General features: G+C 44.7%; 1 protein-coding gene across 2 annotated transcripts in view; it reads right to left on the bottom strand.

The window, feature by feature from the left end:
- Positions 1-22,609, bottom strand: part of RBM33 (RNA binding motif protein 33) — a 137,240-nt gene that overhangs the window by 86,395 nt on the left and 28,236 nt on the right. For both annotated transcript variants that reach the window (XM_042927203.1, XM_042927204.1), the window contains exons 3-5: positions 17,128-17,176; positions 9,725-9,801; positions 7,057-7,369 (exon numbers count right to left, since the gene is read on the bottom strand). In XM_042927203.1, the coding sequence (XP_042783137.1) occupies positions 7,057-7,369; positions 9,725-9,801; positions 17,128-17,176 (439 nt within the window). The remainder of the gene's footprint in view (positions 1-7,056; positions 7,370-9,724; positions 9,802-17,127; positions 17,177-22,609) is intronic.

Genomic DNA, 22,609 nt, shown 5'->3' with positions numbered 1-22,609 from the left:
AGGAGAACTCAGGAATGTATCTTCAAAGGGCGAGCAGGGTCCCTGTTCAGTCTTCCGGCAATCAATCCACTTTTTGGATGTAGACCGTGGTAAAAACAGCAGCCCTAGAACATACCATGGAAGTCTAGAAGTCTGGGTACCTGATTACCCAGTGAGGTCTACACCAGATCTGAAACACCTTGTGGAATTTTTTGACATTAGTGAAAAATAAACCTCTTAATATTTGCTGAGTATTCTCTTCTGCAGGTAAGCCTAAGGCCATTAGGTCACCATTATTAAAGTGTTTTCTTCTGGGGAGCCCGGGTGGCTTAGTCGGGTAAGCATCTGACCTTGGCTCAAGTCATGATCTCATGGTTTGTGAGTTTGAGCCCCACATCAGCTCTGTGCTGACAGCTTGGAGCCTGGAGCCTGCTTCAGATCCTCTGTCCTCCTCTCTCTCTGCCCCTCTCCTATTCGTGGTTGCTCACACTCTCTCTCTCTCAAAAATAAAACATTCGGAGCGCCTGGGTGGTTCAGGCAGTTGAGCATCCGACTTCGGCTCAGGTCATGATCTCGCAGTTTGTGAGTTTGAACCCCGCATCGGGCTCTGTGCTGACAGCTCAGAGCCTGGAGCCTGCTTTCAATTCTGTGTCTCCCTCTCTCTGACCCTTCCCCGCTCATGCTCTGTCTCTCTCTGTCTCTCAAAGATGAATAAACGTTAAAAAAAAAAAAAAAAAAATTTAAATAAACATTTTAAAAAATGCTTTCTTCCAATACATTTACAATTTGACCTGTGTATATCTATGTGTATAAGTGTATGTTTGGCTATTTTTTACACTGAAATATTTAGTCAATCTGAGATCCATATTGTATAAGGTGTAAGGGAAGAATCTAACTTTTCCCCAATTTAAGCCTTTAAGTATGTATGAGATACTCTGTCATATTAATACACACATTAGGAGTTCATTTCCTTTACAAAAATGCTCCTCCAAAGACATCTCTCTCTTCAGAAGATACTTGAAAATGGAAGGCAAGATTACCGTTTTTTAAAAAACAACCCACTTTTGCTTTAAGATTGTAATGAACACAATTCAGCAATTACAGTCTGAAATATCTAGATCTACAAGTACAAAAGGCACTTCTGGAAGGCCCCAGGCAATGGTAACACCCGTTATCCTTTGACTGCTTTCAACAACAGTACTTCGTATCTCCAGAGAGCATCTGAAGATTAAAATCCACAAAAGCTTTTCTCATTCTAAAATATGCCACAAACACAATATATTATCAAAGACTGAAAAGACTATTACCTAAAATACTGAAAGAATAAATTATAGACAAAAATCAATTAAATTAATTTTCCGAATTCAAAATACCACCAACTAACAAATAGAAAATACCACCAACTAACAAATAGGACATGAGCTAATGGGTGTCCCTCTAAACGATTCAGCACTCGGAGTGCTTTCTGCAGCTCCCTATCTGCCCTTCCTCTTCTCTCCTCTCATGGCGTCTTAAAGAGTTCTTTCCCGGACGTGTTTAGCCTGAACACCCCTCCCTGGTCTGACCGAGGCTGGCTCCAAGCTCTCCACCAGGCACTGTGGTGGACACGACCCACAGACATCTCTGGTTTCCCTGGACCTTGGTGCGGTGGCTCGTTACTGCCAGAACAGAGCAGTCCTAAGTAGGGGAACCATCTCTAATTTAACATCTCTTTTAGCTTTGTCTTGGTTCCTTGTCCTGGTTCCTTTTGCAAGTGCAGAATGTGAGTAAAGAGTTCATCACACTATTCTTCTATCTTTTCTCTGAGTTTCAAATTATTTCAAATAGCAAGAGACAGAAAGCACAAAAGGAAAAATCACATTTAGTGTGTTAGAGAGGAGAAAAGAGTATGTATCGGAAAGTGTCCACAGCATGCACGTTCATATACTCTATCACAGCGCTGTGTCAGGGAAAAGAAAGGGTAAATAAAATGTTTTATATATTGAGTTTCTAAAGCACTGGCATAAGACCTAAAGTAAATGACCTAAGCCAGGGAAATATCACTTTTCGTGATCTTTTGGGAAAAGGAGGGGAAAGAGTATTAAGGAAAATAACTAAGGAAAAAAAGCATTAATAAGGAAAAAGAGTTTTAAAACCAACAGGTCCTAAGGCTACAGAATGATTTTGTGGCTTACGTGCTTGGCCCACAGGACAAGTTCTAAGGTTGAAACACAGAAGCTATGAAACCCAATGCCTTATGCCACCTCTATTCACCCAAATGACATCCATCTTTCAGACTACTCCATGGGTTACTTCTTCCGTAAAGCCTCAACGCCTGCCCACCCACTTTCCCAACTGGCTCCAAGACACCCTCAGCAACCAGAGGGCCCGTCCGTCTGTGAGCTTGTGAAGCAGGGGTCTGAGCCTCTGCTGGGAAGCTTCACTTCTATGTTTACATCACACGAATCTGCCCACATTCCTTCCCTCCCCCGTCTTAAGCTACACGTTGAGCACAGGGACCAAGCTTCCCAACCATCCTTGTTTCTTCAGCACCTGAGACAGCACCTAAACACGGGGGACCCAGAAGTATTCTTTTCATAATGGTTCTGACTAACAAACGTTAACTAATTTAAAATGATTACAGCACCCCTTTCAAAGCACTAACACATACATCACATTTTTTAAAGATCTCTACCCACGCCCCCCTCAAACATTTAAAATATTCTAACACTTAAAGGGCAAACAGCTAAATGGAAAGAAATCACAGCTCATCAGAACTCACCACCCAAAAGACTTGAGAAAGGTCAGGCTTTTTACTACACTCATCGTTCAAAGAAGAGATGTATCTATCAACTTTTCACTAATGCCAAAAAGATGGCTCATTTTAAATCTGGAAGGAAAAAAAACCACCAAAATTTTGGGCTCTTTTTAAAAGACGAACAAATACCTCTTCCGGTTCAGGAGCAACCTGGCGGTCAGTGATCTCATTTAATTCATCTTCAGCAACACAGTCTTCCTGCTCTTGGAGCCCGTGCTGCCCACAAGCCTGCAAGTATTCTCCATCCTGACAGCCGTTAGAGAGAAAGTAAGTTTTTCTCATATAGCTTTGGGTTTTTACAAGCACTTTTCATCTTCAGCACTCATGCTTAATTATTTTGGCAGATTTTACTACGGCTATTGCCCGACTAAGCAGAGAGCACCCAGCACAAACACAGAATGCGCCCTCCCCTGTGTTCATGAGGACGGAGTGCAGTACGCTAGCCCGGTCGCTGAGCTTAGTGACATAGCTCTGCTTCAAATCCAAGCGCCCTGATAATTAGCGCTACTTAAAATGAGCACGAAAGAAAAGTCCTCTTAAAAACAACGTGCATATGCTCACACAGCGCAGCTCAGCAGCAGTAAGGGGGCTGAAATCATGCGAAACTTGAACCATTTTTACGGCAATAGAAAGCAACAAAAGTGTGAACCATTCAACTCAACACAAGAGCTTTATCAGCAATCACATTAGAACTTGTTTCTCCATCAGTCCATCCCTTGAATTAAACGGGTGACTCCAGCTTTGTAGGAAATGGAAGGGGCATGTCAGCAGGCAGGCGTCCCTTGAAGGGCATATGGAGGGAAGCAGACAAGCTGGCTAAAGACAATTCGAGAGAAAGAAGGGTTCCTGCAGACATCACCAAGTAACAAGGACATCTGATCCTACGCAGAGAGCTGAACTTCCCAGTGTGCCTGGTCACTGGCTGAAATACACAGTGGGTGGTTCCAAGACAAACAACCAAGAGTGAGCACGGACAGAACCCGAACACACTCCTGTGGAGTAGACAAGAGCCGCACCGAGAACGCCCAAAGAAAGCAGCTGTATTCCAGATGAAACACCATGTTAGATCCCACAAATGTCTCTGAGACTATCTGAACACACTGCGTTTTACTCTCCAGAAGAAACTGTTCACATTCTATCAAAAAGAGAAACTGGCACCACCCTCAAGTCACTGACAGCACAACTGTCGGATTTCAAATAAGGCCAGGCGATGGTACTGAAAATTTTCAGCTAACGTACAATGGAGAAGAGCCTATCTCCCTGGATTCGCACCAAGAAACAACAACCTGCTACCCTTCCCATATATTATCAATCTGAAATTGTTTTTACAGAACAGTGTTTTCAGAAATCTCAATCTATGTTCATTTTAAAGGCTCTAAATGGATTGTGCTTAAAAGTATAAATCACCCAACAATTTTTCTAATATTCTGTTAAATAATAAGCTATATAAACCTTTTCTTAATACAAAAGTACACGTTTTTAAATCAAATCCCAATTCGCTCTCAAGATCAGCACTGGCGAAAACTCCTAATACCTAAGGAACGTCTTGCTCTAGCTCTGTCTCAGAAATAAACATTAAAAAAATAAAAATTAAAAAAATAAAAATAAAAAAAGGGGGCGCCTGGGTCGCTCAGTCGGTTGAGCGTCCGACTTCAGCTCAGGTCATGATCTCGCAGTCTATGGGTTCGAGCCCCACGTCGGGCTCTGTGCTGACAGCTCAGAGCCTGGAGCTGCTTCAGATTCTGTGTCTTCCTCTCTCTCTGCCCCTCCCCCACTCATGCTCTGTCTCTCTCTGTCTCAGAAATAAGTAAACATTTAAAAAAAAAAAACAAAACAAAACCTAAGAAACGTCTTACTATTGGGTATAACGGGAAAGAAAACCAGGATTGTTCTACCAAATTTTAAATGTGGACCTCAAGTTTCTTCATAAGTAAAAGTGTCCCTCCCAACTGTAAAATTCTGTGGCTTTACGATTCCACTCCCAGTTAGTCCTTCCATGTGATTTTAAGAGTGAGCCCAAAAAGACCAAATGTGCTCATGGTCTGCATGTCACAGAGTTCGAGTCTAGCTTGTGAAAACAAGTTAACAAATCCTAACCAGGACATAGGCCACAGTGAAATAAACCCTTTCATCAACTAAAATGCTACTGGGACACACAGGTACGCAAACTACTCCTGCATTAGTTCATCTAATCATGAATAATGAATTCACTGCGCACCACCAAAGGCCTGGGAAGCCAGGGAGCGGCCCCCTCCGCGGCAGAGTGGGAGCAGAGCAGGAGCAGCGCGCCCCGGTTCAAGGCCATCTAGGTCCTCGGTCCAAACCAAAGGTAATGGCAGACTCCACCACTATGACAACTATGCAGAAACCAGCGATTTTAAAGAAACAGGGAAGAAAGAGAAAAGACTGGCCAAGGCTCTAAAGCTAGATGTCCCGAGGAGAGCTGACACTACCTCGCCTCACCGTTAAGGCATACGGCTCCCTGTGAAAATGTTAGGACACTTTCGGAAACGCTGAGCAAAACTGTTCGTGATTCTTTTGGTTTGAATCTTGAGTTGCCACATTGTTTTTCTTCTTGAGACCAGACTCATAGGTCACAAGACATTGGATAACTAAGTTGGAGTTTACACAACCAGGGGCCTAAATGCAGGTCTAGTTTGACAATGCAACACAAGAGAGGGAAAGTCCTCACTTGTGAGAATTCTCTTTACGACAAATTCTGCCAGAAGGCCACAGTGAGAAATCTCTCCTACGCGGCCAGGCACAGCTGTGCTGTCGAGCACTTTCCACACTGACCTGTTCCGCCAGGTTCTAAGTTCACAGAAGGCAGGGGCCATGCCTCATGTCTCATATTCTAGCAAAATGTGTGCCCCCAGTGCCCGGACATCAGTGGAGATTTGCTGAGCTGTTGAATTTACAAGGGAAAAGGACTCACATATGAGTACCCACTCATCTTATCTTACCGACAAACAGAAGAAATAATAAAATGCTCTAACCAAGCGAATAACCGGCTACATTTTTAAAAGATCTTGGCTTAATTTTTAAGAAACATTTTAAATGTATAGTACCCCAACTTCAGACAGTCCACAAACACACCGGTAAGCCAGACAGCACCTGTCCACACAGTGAAGACTTCTTACTAAGCCAAACCATTACCGTTATCAAAAGAACAAGCACCCATGATGCCTTTTACATGCTTTGATTTACCAAAACTACAAACATGTTCCCATTAAGAGAAAGCATTCAAAAAGAATCAGATCTTAATAATAACTACTGAGATATATAAACACAATCATGACTAGGACTAAATACCCTAAGGTTCCACATAAACGATCCTTTTCAAAATTACTCGCGTTTATATGTACGTATGACCAATGACCAAGATTCTGATTTTGAAATTTTTTTCTCAAAAGCAAGCTTCCGCTGAATAAGAACATGACGAGAATAAGGCAACGCCGTTACCCCCAACTGTGCACGTCTCCACCGGGTCCTGCCCGGCAGCCCAGGTGACATGGCCTCTCGGTGGAATTTCAGTATCACGAAAGCCTTAAGATTCTACCGATGACTATCGCGTCCTTCCCACATAGATTTTCATTAAGCGTTAGTTTGAAAAACAAGTATCTCTTAAGGATGAATCACTGAGACAGATGAGCGAGCAGTCTTTCACGAGTACCTTTTCTTTCTTGACAGTTCAACTTTTTAAAAAGCTACTTATCAAAATCATCTTCCTGAAATAGAAATCAGCACAATCTTTGCTTCCTGATTGCAGATAACAAATTACGTGTGACATTTCCAAAACTAACCTCCAATCTCTTTATTCGTGTTTAGACAGTTCTCAGTTACAAAAAAGGATGAATGAACAGGACATCAATCACTCTGGAATATTAGCACCTTAAAGATGTCTTTAGCAGGTCAATAATCTTTTCACCTTGGAAGGACTTTATCAGATCTTGTCTAAAGCCTGGATAAAAGCTCTGCATTAAGTACTTCCAACAATTGACAGTGTATCTCCACCACACAAAGCTGTTTTCTTCCTTAAGGTGCAATCCTCAAGGTCACGATTCCGTGCAGCCTTCCCGAATGACAAAGGGGCATTACCTCCAGCCAAACAAGCTGTCAACACAAACTTTGTCATAGCTCAGATAAAGAAACTGGCAGACGGTGATAATAAGGTCTAATTTCCCTCCCTCCCGAGGGAGGGAAATAGATTTCAAATCAGTCTAGAAACCCATGCCCAGGCAGCCAGGTCATCTTCGGCCACACAAAGGAAAAAGACTCACTGTGAATTCATCTAAGGGCTCATTGATCTCGATGTCTAACACTTCGTCACTGTACAGCTGCCCCTCCTCCGGCTCCTCCACATATTCCATGTGGCCTTCCGTCAGCCCAGCGCCGTGGCCTTCGTAGCGCCCTTCCTCCGGGTACTCGTGAGCATACAGTTCGGATCCCCCGGATTTGTGATAAACGAGTTCGTCGTCTCCTTGTTCATACTCAGACTCCTGTTCTCCGGACTGGTCATTAGTGTTGTCAGACAGTTCAAACGACGTGACCATGCCAGATGTGGTGTTTAGACTAATTGTGACACCCTGAGAACTAAAGAGAACAGAAACAGAAAGAAAGGTGCCCAATCAGAGTAAAGCTCAAAGTTAAGTTGCTCCATAAACGAACTGTCACAAAGACTTCAAGCACGACTGGCGAAAAGTTGTCCCGGTGACGGGCAGATGCACATTCCTCCAATCACGACTGGAAACAGAGCTCAGTGCGCCATACTGAGCCTGCGCCACGATCCCCTAACGCATACGGCGCCCGCACTATCATCAGACGCGCGTTTTTTGCCCAAGAGAATCAGATCAAGCAGATGGGGACACGAGTCTGGCTGGCAAAACTCTAGCACTGAAAACAGACGACATTTTATTTTAACTTCCAGGGTAAAAAGGATGCTCACCGTTTTCCAGGATTCCAAAGTAAAAGTGGCAGTATTACTCTAGAAACAGAAAAATCACACACACACACACACACACACACACACACACACACACAAAACAAGGAGAAGGAAATAAACCACAAGAGACCTACCGATAGAGAACAAACTGAGGGTTTGAGGGAGGGCTGGGTGGGAGATGGGCTAGATCGGTGACAGGTACTCAGGGAGGGAATTGTGCTGAGCACTGGATGTTATATGGAAGTGATGAATTACTGAATTCTACTCCTGAAGCCAATATCCCACTGTATGCTAACTAAAATTTTAAAAAATAAAAATTTTAAAATAAAAGGTACACAAGGTGGAGAGAAGAAAGAAAGAAAGAAAGAAAGAAAGAAAGAAAGAAAGAAGAGAGAAAGAAAGAAGAGAGAAAGAAAGAAAGGAAAAAATCACAGATGGAATTTTAAGAACAATTTTTTCTTTTCCTATTATGTAAATTATAAATTATTTAAAAAATCAAAATATTAAAAATGTGTGTGAAAATACATGTCAATGTTCAATAAATAAAATCTGTACTAGTCACAATTAAAAAAACAATCAGTTTGTAATATTTGGAAAATAACAAAGAGGGTTTTTAAACTACAAAAAAAAAAAAATCTGGGTGGCGGGATAGCTCGGTCAGTTAAGCGATGAAGCACCAGGTCACGTCGGGCTCCGTTCTGAGCGTGGAGCCTGCTTGCGATTCTCTCTCCCCGCTCTCCCTCTGCCCCTCCCTCACTTGTGCACGCTCTCTCTCAAAAAAATAAAATAAAACTGCAAACAAATGACACTCAACGTATTAAATCACAGTACGCCAAACAGGAAGCGCCAAAACACTTAGAGGGCAAGATCTGCGGATAAAGCCGAGTGTACACGCATTGACGATGTCGCACAACAGACCTGGGAAACTTAAGTGGTGGAATAAACTAACTGAAAACTGCACTGCTATCCAAAAACAACCGCTTCATGTTAGAAAACCAGTTACAGATCTGTAGTTCGATAATCAATGGCATATGTCTGTTAACGACGTTCATGACAGAGAGATCTCCTGAAGTTTTCCCAGTACAGGTCTTCTCATAAAACTGAAAACACTGCTCCGCCACCAGAGAATACTACACACCGCTCCCCGCTCTTCTAACAGAGCTTTGCTGCATCAACAACAGAGAGACGTCCATGCTTGCTGGGGCTGGATATTCACGTCCCCCCAAAACTCATCTGCTGAATCCTCACCCCCCAGTGTGATGGTGCCTGGAGGTGGGGCCTTGGGGAGGTGATCAGGTCAGAAGGATGGAGCCCCTCCCCCCCCGACAGGGGTGAGTGCTGTTACAGAGGGGATCCCAAGAGCTCCCTCACCCTCCGCCAAGCGAGGACACAGAGAGAAGATGCCATCTGGGAACCAGAAACTAGAAACTGACCGTGCTGGTGCCTTAACCTTGGAGTTCCCAGCCCCCAGAACCGCGAGAAAGAAATCTCTGTTGTTTATCAACTACCGAGTTCATAGTGTTTTGTTAACGTAGTCAAAACCGACTAAAGTAACTATACTCACTAGAACAATTACACTCACATAGTCAAGGTAGAGCCTGAAGTACAGTCCAAAGGGATTTTCAAAATGGCAATTCTTAGTCAACAGACTACATATAAGTAAAAATGGTCTAAAAAAGAAACAAAAGCAGCAACATCAAACCGCAAGCGACAATACCGAGTGTGTGAGGCCACTGCCCCGTCCAATAAAGGAACTCAGTACACACCTTTCCCGAGCTCTCATAATCTGCGCTCAACAAAATCACACAGGTCATCGAATACAAGACCAAAAACCTACTTACAGAAATATACAACTGCCACATAAATGTTGTATTCATATCCCGTGTAAAATAAAGCTGTGTTCAATGATATAGTATCACACTGTCAATCATATCCCGTTATAATTATAAATTACAGTTACTAGCAATTTAGTTCCAGAAAAATTTTAATGAGCTAATATGGAATACCTGAAATTTTCTTCGTCTTCATTATCACTCTGTAAAAGATCATCATTCAGCTCTTCATCTGACAAATCCGATTGATTCTAATTAAAACAAAAAATCTAATTAATGCATGCCACTTCCATAAAAAGACTGGTTACAAATGTGCAAAATTACATCGGCTGGATTATTTCTCACCCTGTTATTAGAACACGTGCCATTCAGTAAGTTACCTCATTCGGACAGAACCAGTGGAGAAACTCCACGCATGGGACACCCGCCTCCCCAGACACATTTCACGCGCAGAGTCAGGTGAGTGCAGAAACAACAAGGCTGGGCCGCCTGGCAGGGCTCGGTCAGTTAAGCATCCGGCTCGGGCCCAGGTCATGATCTCTCGCTCCGTGAGTTCGAGCCCCGTATCAGGCTCTCTGCTGTCATCACAGAGCCCGCTTTGGGTCCTCTGTCCGACCCCGCCCCTTTCTCTCTCTCAAAAATAATAAAACTTTTGTTTTAAGAAACAACAAGCCTAATGATCACATTTATTCTAAATCTAACCAAAAAAGGAAAAGGGGAGACTCTTTTGGTAGTATCCTATGAATATTTTTCCCTGTATCCGTAATACTTGACTAAATTCGACTTCACTCATATGTGGAATTTAAGAAACAAAACAAACAGGGGCGCCTGGGTGGCACAGTCGGTTAAGCGTCTGACTCTCGATCGCAGCTCCGGTCATGATCTCAAGTTTCGTGAGTTCGAGCCCCGCATCAGGCTCTGCGTTGATGGTGTGGAGCCTACTTGGAATTCTGTCTCTCCTTCTCCCTACACTACCCCTCTCACTCTCAAAATAAAAACTTTTTAAAAACTTAAAAAAGAAAGAAAGAAAAAGAAGAAGAAACACACCAAACAAAGGGAAAAAAGAAGACAGACAAGAAACAGACCCTTAACTACAGTGAACACAGTGATGGTTGGGGGCTGGGGGCTGGGGGCAGGGGGAACAGGTGGCGGGGATTAAGCAGTGCACTTTGAGAAGCACCAGCGGACGTGTGGAAGCGAGAATCAGCATACAGTACACGGGAACCTGACACAACGCTGTGTATTAACTAACGGAAGTTAAAATAAAGACTTAAAAGAAGACTTGACTAAATCGAACACTGTTAGTACCCAAAATCTGAAGGTTTTTGTTTAAACAAAAACAAGGTGGAATTTCAGAAATAAGCAGATTTTAGAGAACTGGATCACCGAACTGAAATGGTAAGGAAATAAAACCGGTCCGTCCAATAGAGGTGACACGTGAAAACAGACCCTGGCTCAGGTCCCGCCCCTGCTCCTGACAGGCCTGCGCACTCACCACACCCATAGGTGGAGGCAGCCTAGTGATTGCACACTCCAGGTTTTGCCTTAAATACACACCAGTGGCGGGAAGGGGGAGGAAGGGTCCCTTCGCACTTTCCTTCCCTATTCAGATTACTTTCATGGTATATACAAATTACCACCCCCTCCAAAAGAAGGCCCTCCAACACACACGTTATGAAAACAGGTAAAAACAGGAAAAAAAAAAAAAAAAAAGATTTGATTTTCTAAAGATGAAACAAGCAGTCTTTTCCTAACATTTTACAGCTTGTAAAACTAGCTTTCTCAAACTTGTCTGTACACTCTCGTTATAATATTTTTGACATAAGCCAAGAAAATATGAACCTTATAGTTCTCACGGGTCTCAAGGAACTCTACTTAATGGCTGACATTCTAACAAGATAAAAATGAACTAACACGGGCCATGAAGTTTACTTGAAGAAGGGAGGGGTGGACCTGTATGAAAAAGAAACAGACTGTTTCACGGCCAAAATCAAGTTCTGCTTAGTCGGCCACAGAATCTGTCCTCCACTAAAGAAGATGAGCCAGGCCTGCCTAAATGTGGCCGCCCAATTTATTAAAGAAAGCCACAGAAAGTCTTTAAAAATTAACATTTCAATGAAAGCCAAATGACATTCTGTAAGAGGCTGCTTCCTTGAGTTTCTTTAAAATTTTAAGTACTTGTCAAAACTCAGTGAACCAATAAATAATTCACCAAACAAACAAACAAACAAACAAACAAAAAGGAATATACGCTGTGCCGGCCCGACGGTAACCAGATCTTACCTGTGGACGCTGAATGTGCTAAGTACCGTGCACGGGAGGCAAGGAACCAACACCCACTTTGCTGACAGAGCAGAAGTGGAGACCTGGATTCCATCTCTGAGGCAAAAACTGCTTTTCAACTACATCCCAAAGAACCGGGGCAAACGGCTCCGTCAGACAAGGGTGGAGTGGCTAGAGGACTCCGTTCTGGGCGATCCGCCCCCAGGACTCCGTTCTGGGCCCCCTCCCCGCCCGCCGGCCCAGAAAGGGAGAGAAAGCGGCTGGGAACGCTCCTGAAATGCGTGCGACCAGCAGGCCCCTCCTCTCCTGGGGGGAGACAACCGTGAAGGAAACACCGCGCTCCAGCACTCCCCAGAAGGCAGAAGGAGGTCTGAACCGGCGGACCAGAGACGACCCGTCTGGCACCCGCTGCCGAGGTACAACAGAAACTGAAGAAGGCATCACAGGCTGGCAGGCGAGCGGCACCCAGGCTTCCCCAACTTCTCAGAGCTCTAGTCGGGTCACGCCAGCTTGCTGCATTCTGGAGCCGGCCGACCTTTCGTTTTTATCCTGTATTTGAAACTTGACTCTAACCTCCCTTCTGGACACCAATGAACTTGTCCTCGGCCGCCCCTGTCGGTCTGACACGGTCACTATACTCTGTGCAGCCCTCCGGCCCACCAGCCCAGGAGCCTCTCCCCACACAAAGCTCCATCCCCCTACATTTCGTGGGGACTTGGGGGTGGGGGCGTGGGGGAGAGACACAGTGGCAGGTGGCCAGCGTACCTCTAACAATAAATTCCTGATTACACACCCAACAAAATACTCCTTCTCACTAGACACCGAATAAATACAAAGTAAACTAACTAGAAATCAGTTTTCATCTACCTCACGGGCAAAGAGTTTAAAGGAGAAGTGATCGCAGAGCCAGGGGACAGAAAAGCGAAAGGCGTGCCCGTGCACCTGCTGCCCAGCTGAGAAAACAGCGCCGGAAAGCAACTGGGCGACACGAGACAGGAGGCCGAACCGCGCACACCGTCGGGCCAGAAATTCTCCTGGACGGAACCGTGCAAAGAAAAGAATTCCAAAAGCATAGTACATGTACATTAAACTATCATCATAGGGGTGCCTGGGTGGCTCCGTCCGTCAGGCATCCAACTCTCGCTCTCAGCTCAGGTCACGATCTCACAGGCCCCTCGCCGGGCTCGGCACTGAGAGCGCAGGCCCTTGTTTGGGTTCCTCTCTCTCTCTCTCAAAATAAATACACTTTTATACGTATATATATGTGTGTATACATGTATGTGTGTGTGTATATATATATATATATATATACGTATACACACATACCCATATATATACACATATATACACACATATATATGTGTGTGTGTGTGTGTGTGTGTGTATATATACATATACATATATATACATATATATATCTCTCTCATGATAATGTCTGAGATTTACTTCAAAATAATTCAGGAAGGGGAGTGGGCAACGATAAAGCAAAACCGCCTTTACCTGAAAACCTCAGAATCAGGGCGACAAATGCAGGCGGGTGACCGCACTCTGCCCTCCCTCTGTTACGTGTCCTTCCAAGCGCTCACAAAAAGTCAGGGTTCTTTTCGAAGTCCTAGCAATGAGCTGGAAATGCCCTCAGTGAATGTAGGAATGGCTATGTATACTACAGTGTGCACAAACAAAACCATTACGGAGCCATCACAAAACAAGAAACGTTTAAGGACAAGGGGAATATGCCAACGATACAATGGTAAATTAAAAAGCAGGGATCTTTATATATATAACTTTCAAATTCTACTTTAAAACACACGGAAAAACGATATAAGAAATATGGCAAAATGTCAGTCATGGGGACTTAGAGATCTATTTCTTTCATTATTTCTTTTTGAAAATTTGAGCTCTTTGATTCCTACAAGGTACACCGCTAGGAAAGAAGAGAGGAGAAAAAGAGAGAGGAGTACATACACTGCTCTAAATTAAACTTCCAAACTGGCCAAGGTGGATAAGGGCCCTGCTGCAGAGACAGAAGGCATCCCGCTGCCGCCCTCACGCATTCCTGTTCCATCAGAAAGGAGACCGAAGCGGGGACGCCTGGGTGGCTCGGTGAGTGAAGCGTCTGACTTCAGCTCGGGTCGTGATCTCGCGGTTCGTGGGTTCAAGCCCCGCGTCAGGCTCTGTGCCAACAGCTCAGAGCCTGGAGCCCGCTTCACATTGTGTCTCCCTCCCTCTCTCTGTCCCTCCCTTGTTCACACTCTGTCTCTCTCAAATATAAACAAACATTAAAATAAAAAAATTTAAAAAAAAAAAGGAGACCAAGGGGCACCTGGGTGGCTCAGTCAGTCAAACATCCGACTTTGGCTCAGGTCACGATCTCACAGTTTGGGAATTCGAGCCCCACACTGGGCTCGGGTAGAGCCCATTCCCAATCTTGTCTCCCTCTCTCGCTGCCCCTCCCTTGCGCATGCGCTCAATCTCCCTCTCTCAGAAATAAACGTCAAAAAAAAAGAAAGGAAAAAAGGGAGTCACACAAATCAACTAATGCAATAAAATAAAGTGAGACTACATCCCCAGAATAGTCAGCATTACCATCCGAACCAAACAGTGCTTCTCCACCTTTACCGATACGCGACCAGACCAAACGTCTCACGAGATGGGGACACACGGACACCAGAGAGTCTTTAGGGCTGGTGGGCCATCCTGATAGGAACACGGGGCGAACAACGATGCCCAGGCTAGCCCAAGGACGGAGGTCCGGTTTCACGTAAAAAATACTTCACTGCGTTCAAATATTTCCACATCCAATCGGTGTTGTTCACTAAAGTATCTTTAGTGATTACAAAGGGAAAGAAAGGTGTGTACGTTGGGGTAGTGAACTCCCACGTACAGCAAGAGCACTTCGAAGCTGCGCGAAGTGGCCGAGTCAGAAAGAAAACAGCAGCACTTTCCCTCTGCGACCATGACCGGGAAGGGCGGGCTTGCAAGTCAGACCCTGAGGCCAGAGCCTGAGACCCTCGAACACGGACGGGCCGAGGGGCAACCTCACTGGGTTTTCACTTCCAGTATTTCGATGTTTCCCCTTTACTTACAAGGGATCGTGCGCACTTAGAGGTAACTAAATTAATTCTTACTTAAAGTTACAGGTGATGAGAGCCACTTAAAGGAGGAAAGTTGAGGTAGACTGAAGCCAGGCCACTTGTAGGCCAATGATGCAGCAGGAAACAGGAGAAAGGAAAGTGGCTTCAAAGACTCCTACAACTAATTCACGTATTAGCAAAAAAGCTAATCATGCAACACAGTTACAAGAAAACGGCAGCACTGGTGTTTTCTTCCAGAGCAAGACCTTCATCAACTATATCATAAAGAAGTATAAAAAGAAACTATAATCAGATCTGATATAATAAATCACGTGACTTCATCACCTAAAAGTATAATGAGCTTACGTGCAAGAACTGAGGACAGTAAGAAACCACCACAATCTTAAAACTTTAAAAAACTAAGCATGGGGTGCCTGGATGGCTCAATTAAGCTTCTGACTTCGACCTGGGTCATGATGAGTTCAAGCCCCTTATCAGGGCTCCGCGTTGTCAGTGTGGAGCCTGCTTGGGATTCTTTCCTCAATCTCTGCCCCTCCCCCACTTGCGCTCGCTCTCAAAATAAACAAACTTAAAAAAAAAAAACAGCATAAAAAACTGCCTTGATATTTATTTAGCAAGAACATCAAGTGTTTTCAAACTGTTAATAAGTTCTCAAAAATTTAGCGCCTCTGGGGTGCCTGGGTGGCTCAGTTAAGCGTCTGACTTCGGCTCAGGTCATGATCTCACGGTTTGTGGGTTCGAGCCCTGCATTGGGCTCTGTGCTGACAGCTCGGAGCCTGGAACCTGCTTCGGAGTCTGTGTCTCCTCTCTCTGCCCCTCTCTGGCTCATGTTCTGTCTCTCTCTCTCTCTCTCTCTCTCTCAAAAATGAATAAAAGTTATAAAAAAAAAAAAAAAGAATGTAATATTTCACTTTAATCTTTGGATTTTAATTTTTTTTTTATGCTTATTTTTGAGAGAGACAGACAGAGTGACAGAGACAGACAGACGGAACATGAGCAGGGTAAGGGCAAAGAGAAAGGGAGACACAGAATCGAAAGCAGGCTCCAGGTTCCGTGCTGTCAGCACAGAGCCTGATGCTGGGCTCAAACTCAAAAACCGCGAGATCATGACCTGAGCCTAAGTCCGACACTTAACAGACTGAGCCACCCAGGCACTCCTCTATTTTTAATGTACATTTTACAATGTTCAAAATACACTGGCAGTAGTATAAACATACATGTATATGTATACACAACATACAGATACACACACCTTATAAATACACACATTAAACATAATCACAGCAAAGTTTTTACTTGACCAAGAAGGTTTACAGAAACCTGTATTACGTTTTAGACTTCCAGTCTCATTTACCTGAATGCGTGTTATATTTGAATAGGACTCTCTTTAACCATATCTGCAGACTCTCAAAAAGGAAATGCAGTGCATTGGGGCGCCCGGGTGGCTCAGCTGGTTGAGCATCGGACTCTTGATTTCAGCTCAAGTCTGAGCTCACAGTTCATGGGATCAAGCCCTACATCTGGCTCCACGTTGACAGGGTGGGGCCTGCTTGGGTTCTCTCTCTCCCTCTCTTCTCTGCCCCTCCCCCACTCACACTTTCTCTCTCTCAAATAAACAGGTATTTTTTCAAAGGGGAATGCAAAATATTAGCCTCCCAATATTAGTTTTCTTACGAGCACATGGCGGTTTTATGCTGCCGCTTTCCCAAACTCAACAGCTGCTGGATGCCCCAGGCAGAGTGAGAACTAAAACGTTTGTGACAAAGGACTGACCTCTCGCATAGTTACTGGAGAACTTACTAACAGATTAAACAGTCAGCTCTCTGCAATTAAAAGATAATTCAAGGGGCCCCTGAGTGGCTCAGTCGGTTGAGTGTCCGACTTTCGCTCAGGTCATGATCTCACGGTCTGTGGGTTCGAGCCCCGTGTCGGGCTCTGTGCTGACAGCTCGGAGCCTGCTTCCGATTCTGTGTCTCTCTTTCTCTGGCCGTCCCCCTGCTAGTGCTTTGTCTCTCTCTCTCTCTCTCTCTCTCTCTCTCTCTCTCGCTCTCTCAAAATTAAACAAATATTTAAGGAAGAAAAAAAAGGCAATTCAAATTCCAACACAGGAATGTGCACCCCACGCGGGAGACACACTCCTCTATGCTGAGTGCAACGAAGCGCCTACAGGCGGGTTTCAGGAAGACCTCAACTTCTCACCTTTTTGCCAGACAGCAAATCTTCTCCAAGTAAGTCATCTTCAAGTTCACTGGGGAGAAAAAAAACAGGCAGTTAGTGCGCTGTCCCTACAGCGTACAGGTCTGCAGGTCACTGGGAGTCGTAGCCGGGACTTTGGGGCTGGGGCACCGACCCATGCAGTTTGCTATGCTTTCCTTTCCCTTCACTAATAATGAAAATGTATTTTCCAGTGCAGGGGAACAGGTGGTCTTTTCCGTGTGGGAGGCTCCGCTACAGGGGGCAGCTCTCACAGGCTCAAGACCGCCACTGTTCGGTTCGGTGGGAGGTCTGCGCTTCTCCGGACCTGGTCAGTAATCCGTAAAGGAAGAAACTATAGTAACAGCTAGGCCTTTCTTTCCCTGCCTTAAAAAAAAACCTATGACGAAGTAAGAAAAGATACCCAACATCATCAACTAGGAAAACTCAACCCAAACCACCGAGAGACCACTGGAGGCTCATCAAACTGCAACAACCGAAGAAACGAAAACGACGACACTGACGAGAACACACGAGTAAATCACAGTAATTGCACCACACGGGAGTCCTGCCCGTACTGTGACGTTGTGTCGTCAGCATGCTTATGTTCTGAAGTGATCAGAAGCAGATTATGTCACAATTAAAACAGAAACCTTTACCAGATCAAAAAGCCAAAGACCTTTCCCGCTATGTATTTTGTCTGTTGGTTGGTTGATGAAGATGGCTACCGCTAAATTTCATTCTTGGTTCTGGGGAACCCAATGTCTCAAGAACAAATGCCTCTTAAGGACAACACCTGGAAGGAGAAAATCAGACTGCGTTTCTTAGGTGCGAATGCAGCACTATTGCTATCAGGGCTGTTACTCTCTTTTACGAGCATTGTGCTTACGAATTTCGGTAGGGTCTGCAGGTTTGGAGCATTACTGTATCCAAAAACCGTGTTTACTTGCAGTGTGCTGCTTTGCAGAACACCAGGATCTATACAGGAATGCCTACAGGAGTTACCGCAGAAATATGTGTTTCTACACACTTTTAGAACTAGAAACAATTCGAGAAATCGTTTTCACTCACGCACCTTTTGTGTTATCTTAGGTTACCCTGTATAAACCCTTTACCTTCATATTATAGATAAAGAAAACAAGGACAAGATTAAACAAGTGGCCCAAAGTCATTCGGCAACGAGATCCAGGACAAGAGCTTACCTGTGGGGTAACTCTGTCACCAACCTGTACGAACCTGTATGGATAAGACAGCTATGACACAGTCACACAGGACTTCTTCCAACACTTCCGCAAATCACGTTATCACCTCTCAGCTACAACGTCTGCTTCTTCCGTGTTATAGTCAGTAGGGCCCATCCTCCACAGGAGAGGAAAACACGGGATCCATTCACAATACTAACAAGACCCGCACTTGAGAACTGATTCTAGATGACCAATTCACTCGCCCCTTTGAGGACAAGCCCCCCGCCAGGCTGTCACTCTGACAAAAATGAAAGGTGACACTGTCAGCCTAGGGGACACTGAGAACGCCTAAAACCATAATACAAAAAGGCGTTGGTAATTAATTATACAAACAAAAATCTAGAAACTACCCCTACCTTCTGCTAACAAGAGGTGTATACGGAAAGAAAAAATCAGTCTTTGATGACTACCTATTTTTCCTAAACAAAAGCATTTTTCTAAAAAAAGATAAAAGAAAACTAACAGTTATAAATGAGTGAAGCGTACACGGATGGAAAATAGTTGCTTCTGTGACTAACAAAGACAACACCATGAAATAAGAAAGCAGGATGGGAGACAGAAGGATTAAGCCCACACAACCACAACAGACATGAATTATAGCTCAAGAAATCATGAAATCAGCGTATTACGTGCCAGGAGCCATTTAAGTGTTTCACACGTGTTAGTGTTCTTGTTGATTTAACCACCCCATTACATAGATATTTCTATCATCCCCCATTTTTTTTAATGTGAAAACAAAGACCAGGAGGTGCTAAATCATCAACTCAAGGTCACCCCGCTAGGAAGTGGCGACATCAACAGGTGAACCGAGATGGTCTGGTTCTGGAGTCCAAATCCTAACCACTACGCACAAACCCCCCACAAAAAGTAAATGTACCTCCAATGTATTTCTCTACTGGCATCAAGTTGGATCCTTACAAAAGACGTACACAAAAGGAAAGAAATTTATACACTATAAAGCACTACCAAAATTACACCGTCACCAAAAACAACAATGACCTAGCGGGAGTGCCTAACCCAATCAAGTCCGTTCAAAGAGATGAGGAGTGCACTTTTTTGCTGGGGCCGGGGGGCCGGGGACCCGGCAGGACGGACAAGGGTCAGTCTTCCCACTGCCAGGATGAGATCGGGAGTGGCAAGGTCAACAGAACAAGGAGGTCCACTTGGGCACAGCCCTGAAGGCCAACCCTGTGGAAATGCCTCCCGTGCAAAAGAAATATGCTGGGAAAGTAAAGGCGGAAGGCGAACAGGCAAATTCTGCCATCGGGAACTGTGTCAGCGTCCAGCTGATCACGAATGGCCAAAAAATCACAGCCTTTGTACCCAAAGTCAGTTGGATGAATTTTATCAAGGAAGATAACGTGGTTCCAGTTGCTGGATTTGGTCGCAAAGATCCGGCTATCGGTGACATTCCTGGAGTTCGCTTCAAGGTCATCAAAGGAGCCAATGTCTCTCTTTTGGCCTCATGCAAAGGCAAGAAGGAAAGACCAAGACCCTAAGCTTTGATGACAAGAACATAACAATAATAACAAAAAGAAAAAAACCAAAGAGATGAACAGTTGGGCCCCTGCCAAGAACCGCAGCCATGTGGCCCAAGGAAAGGAGCCGGGGCTGGGTGAGGAGGGTCCTTCCTCCAACTGCCAGACTCCCTCGGGCTTTCAGCAAGCATCGCCCAAGACTCTTATGTTTCTTATCCAAGATTAGAGACAATCACCTCTCTAAGGGCAAGTACACTTTTACTAATAAACAGGAGTGGGGCACGTGGGTGGCTCAGTCAGTTAAGCGTCCGACTTCGGCTCAGGTCACAATCTCACGGCTCGGGAGTTCGAGCCCCGCGTCGGGCTGCCCGCACAGAGCCTGCTTCAGGATCCTCTGTCCTCATCTCTCTCTGCCTCACCCCCACCCAGGCTCACTCGCTCGCTCTCTCTCGCAAAACTAAATAAACACTAAAAACGAAACCAAAAACTAAGCAATATGTGTACGCTGAAAGACATTTTCAAGAAACGAGTATTTTGTGGTCAGCCACGTGGCTGCAGCCTTTCAAACTGAGAAGTGAGCGATGACAAACAGCGCACTGAGTCCCCTCGTCTCTGCGTGCCTCCTCTCTCCAGGCCACCCTCCTCCGGTCTCTGCCACCTCCGTTTACTGGAAGGTTTCTCCGGGAGGACTCGTGCAGGCTCTCCTGGCCTTGCTCCTGGCCGGCCTCGGGCCATGGGATGACCCAAGGGAGTATTACAAAGCGGGAGGAGAGGGACTGCCCCTCCCCTATACCTGCACAGTCCGTCCCGCCTGCTGCCAGCACCGCAACCCCCACTGGGCTCTAGGGTGCCCCCTCTTCCCCTTCAGGCCCACTGCTACTCCCCGCACACCTCGCCGACTCTGACTGCTTCTTTAACCCTCTCCCGTAAGTAGCCCCTTCAATCAAATGACCTCCGGTTGAAGCCTCAAGAATGCGGTCTTTCTCCTGCATGGATACAGACTGATACAAGCACATCCTTGAAAAAGACTTAAACGCTTCAGGTGTTGGTTTAACAACGACATCACGTCCTTCCAAATATTAAACACTAATGCAACACGGCAGCAAGAGCTGATCATGACCATTTCTGACTCACTCTTCCCCTTAACTTTCAAATTTCTCCTTGTATCATCCATAGTACATGGAAGAGGCTGTTTTATGCTTTTAAAGCATCAAAGAAACGCACATGATGCAGAATCCCCGTATGCAAACACGCACTGAAAACGAGTGAGGAGAGGAGCCTGTTCACAAACAGCGCTGGGACAGCCGCCAGTCACACCAGGGAGAACAAGGAAAACTCAAGCCCTGTCTCATGGCAGAGCCACAACCCAATGCCTTCACAGCAGAAAGCCAGCTAACATCTTGACAACGGAAACTCCCACTGGACAGACGCTGGGGCAACTCAGATATTAATAAAAATAGTCACTGCAATGGATCAACATACACATGCAGCACTTCAATCTATGAGCTGGAAACGATTCCACAACAAAACTCCCCTTTGGGGGATGCTAAGGGCCTGGCCCATTATTTTGAAAGCTGGCAAGTAAAAGTTAAGAATCAAGGGCTTATTGAGTAGCTCAAGGGCAGGCAGTTCACGTAAGTCACTTGGATTATCCATCCTGCTCTGCCCATTTTCTCACCTGAATCATCTGATCGACGTCTGGATCTATTAATCTACAGAAAATGCACGAGAAGAAGGACACACTAAAAACACTCCAGGGGATGCAATCAACAAGAGCGTAACTTCTGCAAGACAAACCACCTTGTTTCTTCACGAAGGTGTAGAGACTAAAACGAGATGTGTGAGAACCCACAGATGAAGCAACACTTAAAAGATCTACCAGTCCATTATAATACAGGGATCCAACCTGGACTCAATTCAAACTATAAAAGAGCATACACACACATGTCCACACTCTGCGTGCGTGCGTGCGTACGTGCGTGTGTGTGTGATACATTGATATTTATAGGAGACAATCAGTAACAGAACAGAACATTAAGGGAATTTTTAAAAACAGCACTTCCGGGACGCCTGGGTGGCTCAGTCGGTTAAGCGTCCAACTTTGGCTGAGGTCACAATCTCTCGGTTCACGAGTTGGAGCCCCACATCGGGCTCTGTGCTGACAGTTCAGAGCCTGGAGCCTGCTTTGGATTCTGTGTCCTCCCTCCCCTCCCTCTGCCCCTTCCCTGCTCGTGTTCTCGCTCTCTCAAAAATAAATAAAACATTAGAAAAAAATTTTTTAAATCACTTTCTTGTGGTTATTTATAAATACTATTGTATTTATAAATCCTTTATTTTTTAGATAACAATCTGAAATATTTCCAGATGAACTCATGTCTGTGATTTGAGGCAGACTGCAGATTACAGACAAAACAAGACTGGCTTTATACCAATAAATGTTGAAGCTGGCTGATGGTACCTTAGGTGACTACACTATTCTATTTTCACATATTTTTGGAATTCTCAGTAAGTTAAAAAAAACCAATCAATTTAATCAATTTCAGGCATATTATAGATCTTAACTATAAAAAAATGAAAATTTTACCAAATTGAAGAACACACTGTATGTTCACTAATGTGAATATAAAACAAAACAAAACAAAACAAAACACCACTTTACAATTTTCATAGGAAAATTTCTGGTATGTACCACAATACAGGGTAGGTGACAAAGAGTGGAAAGCACCTTGACCAGCATCACACACCTCCTCAAAGTGGTGACGTCAG

Source organism: Panthera leo, chromosome A2 (genome assembly GCF_018350215.1).
Source record: "Panthera leo isolate Ple1 chromosome A2, P.leo_Ple1_pat1.1, whole genome shotgun sequence".
NCBI lineage: Eukaryota > Metazoa > Chordata > Mammalia > Carnivora > Felidae > Panthera > Panthera leo.
This window is presented reverse-complemented; position numbering and strand designations above follow the sequence as displayed.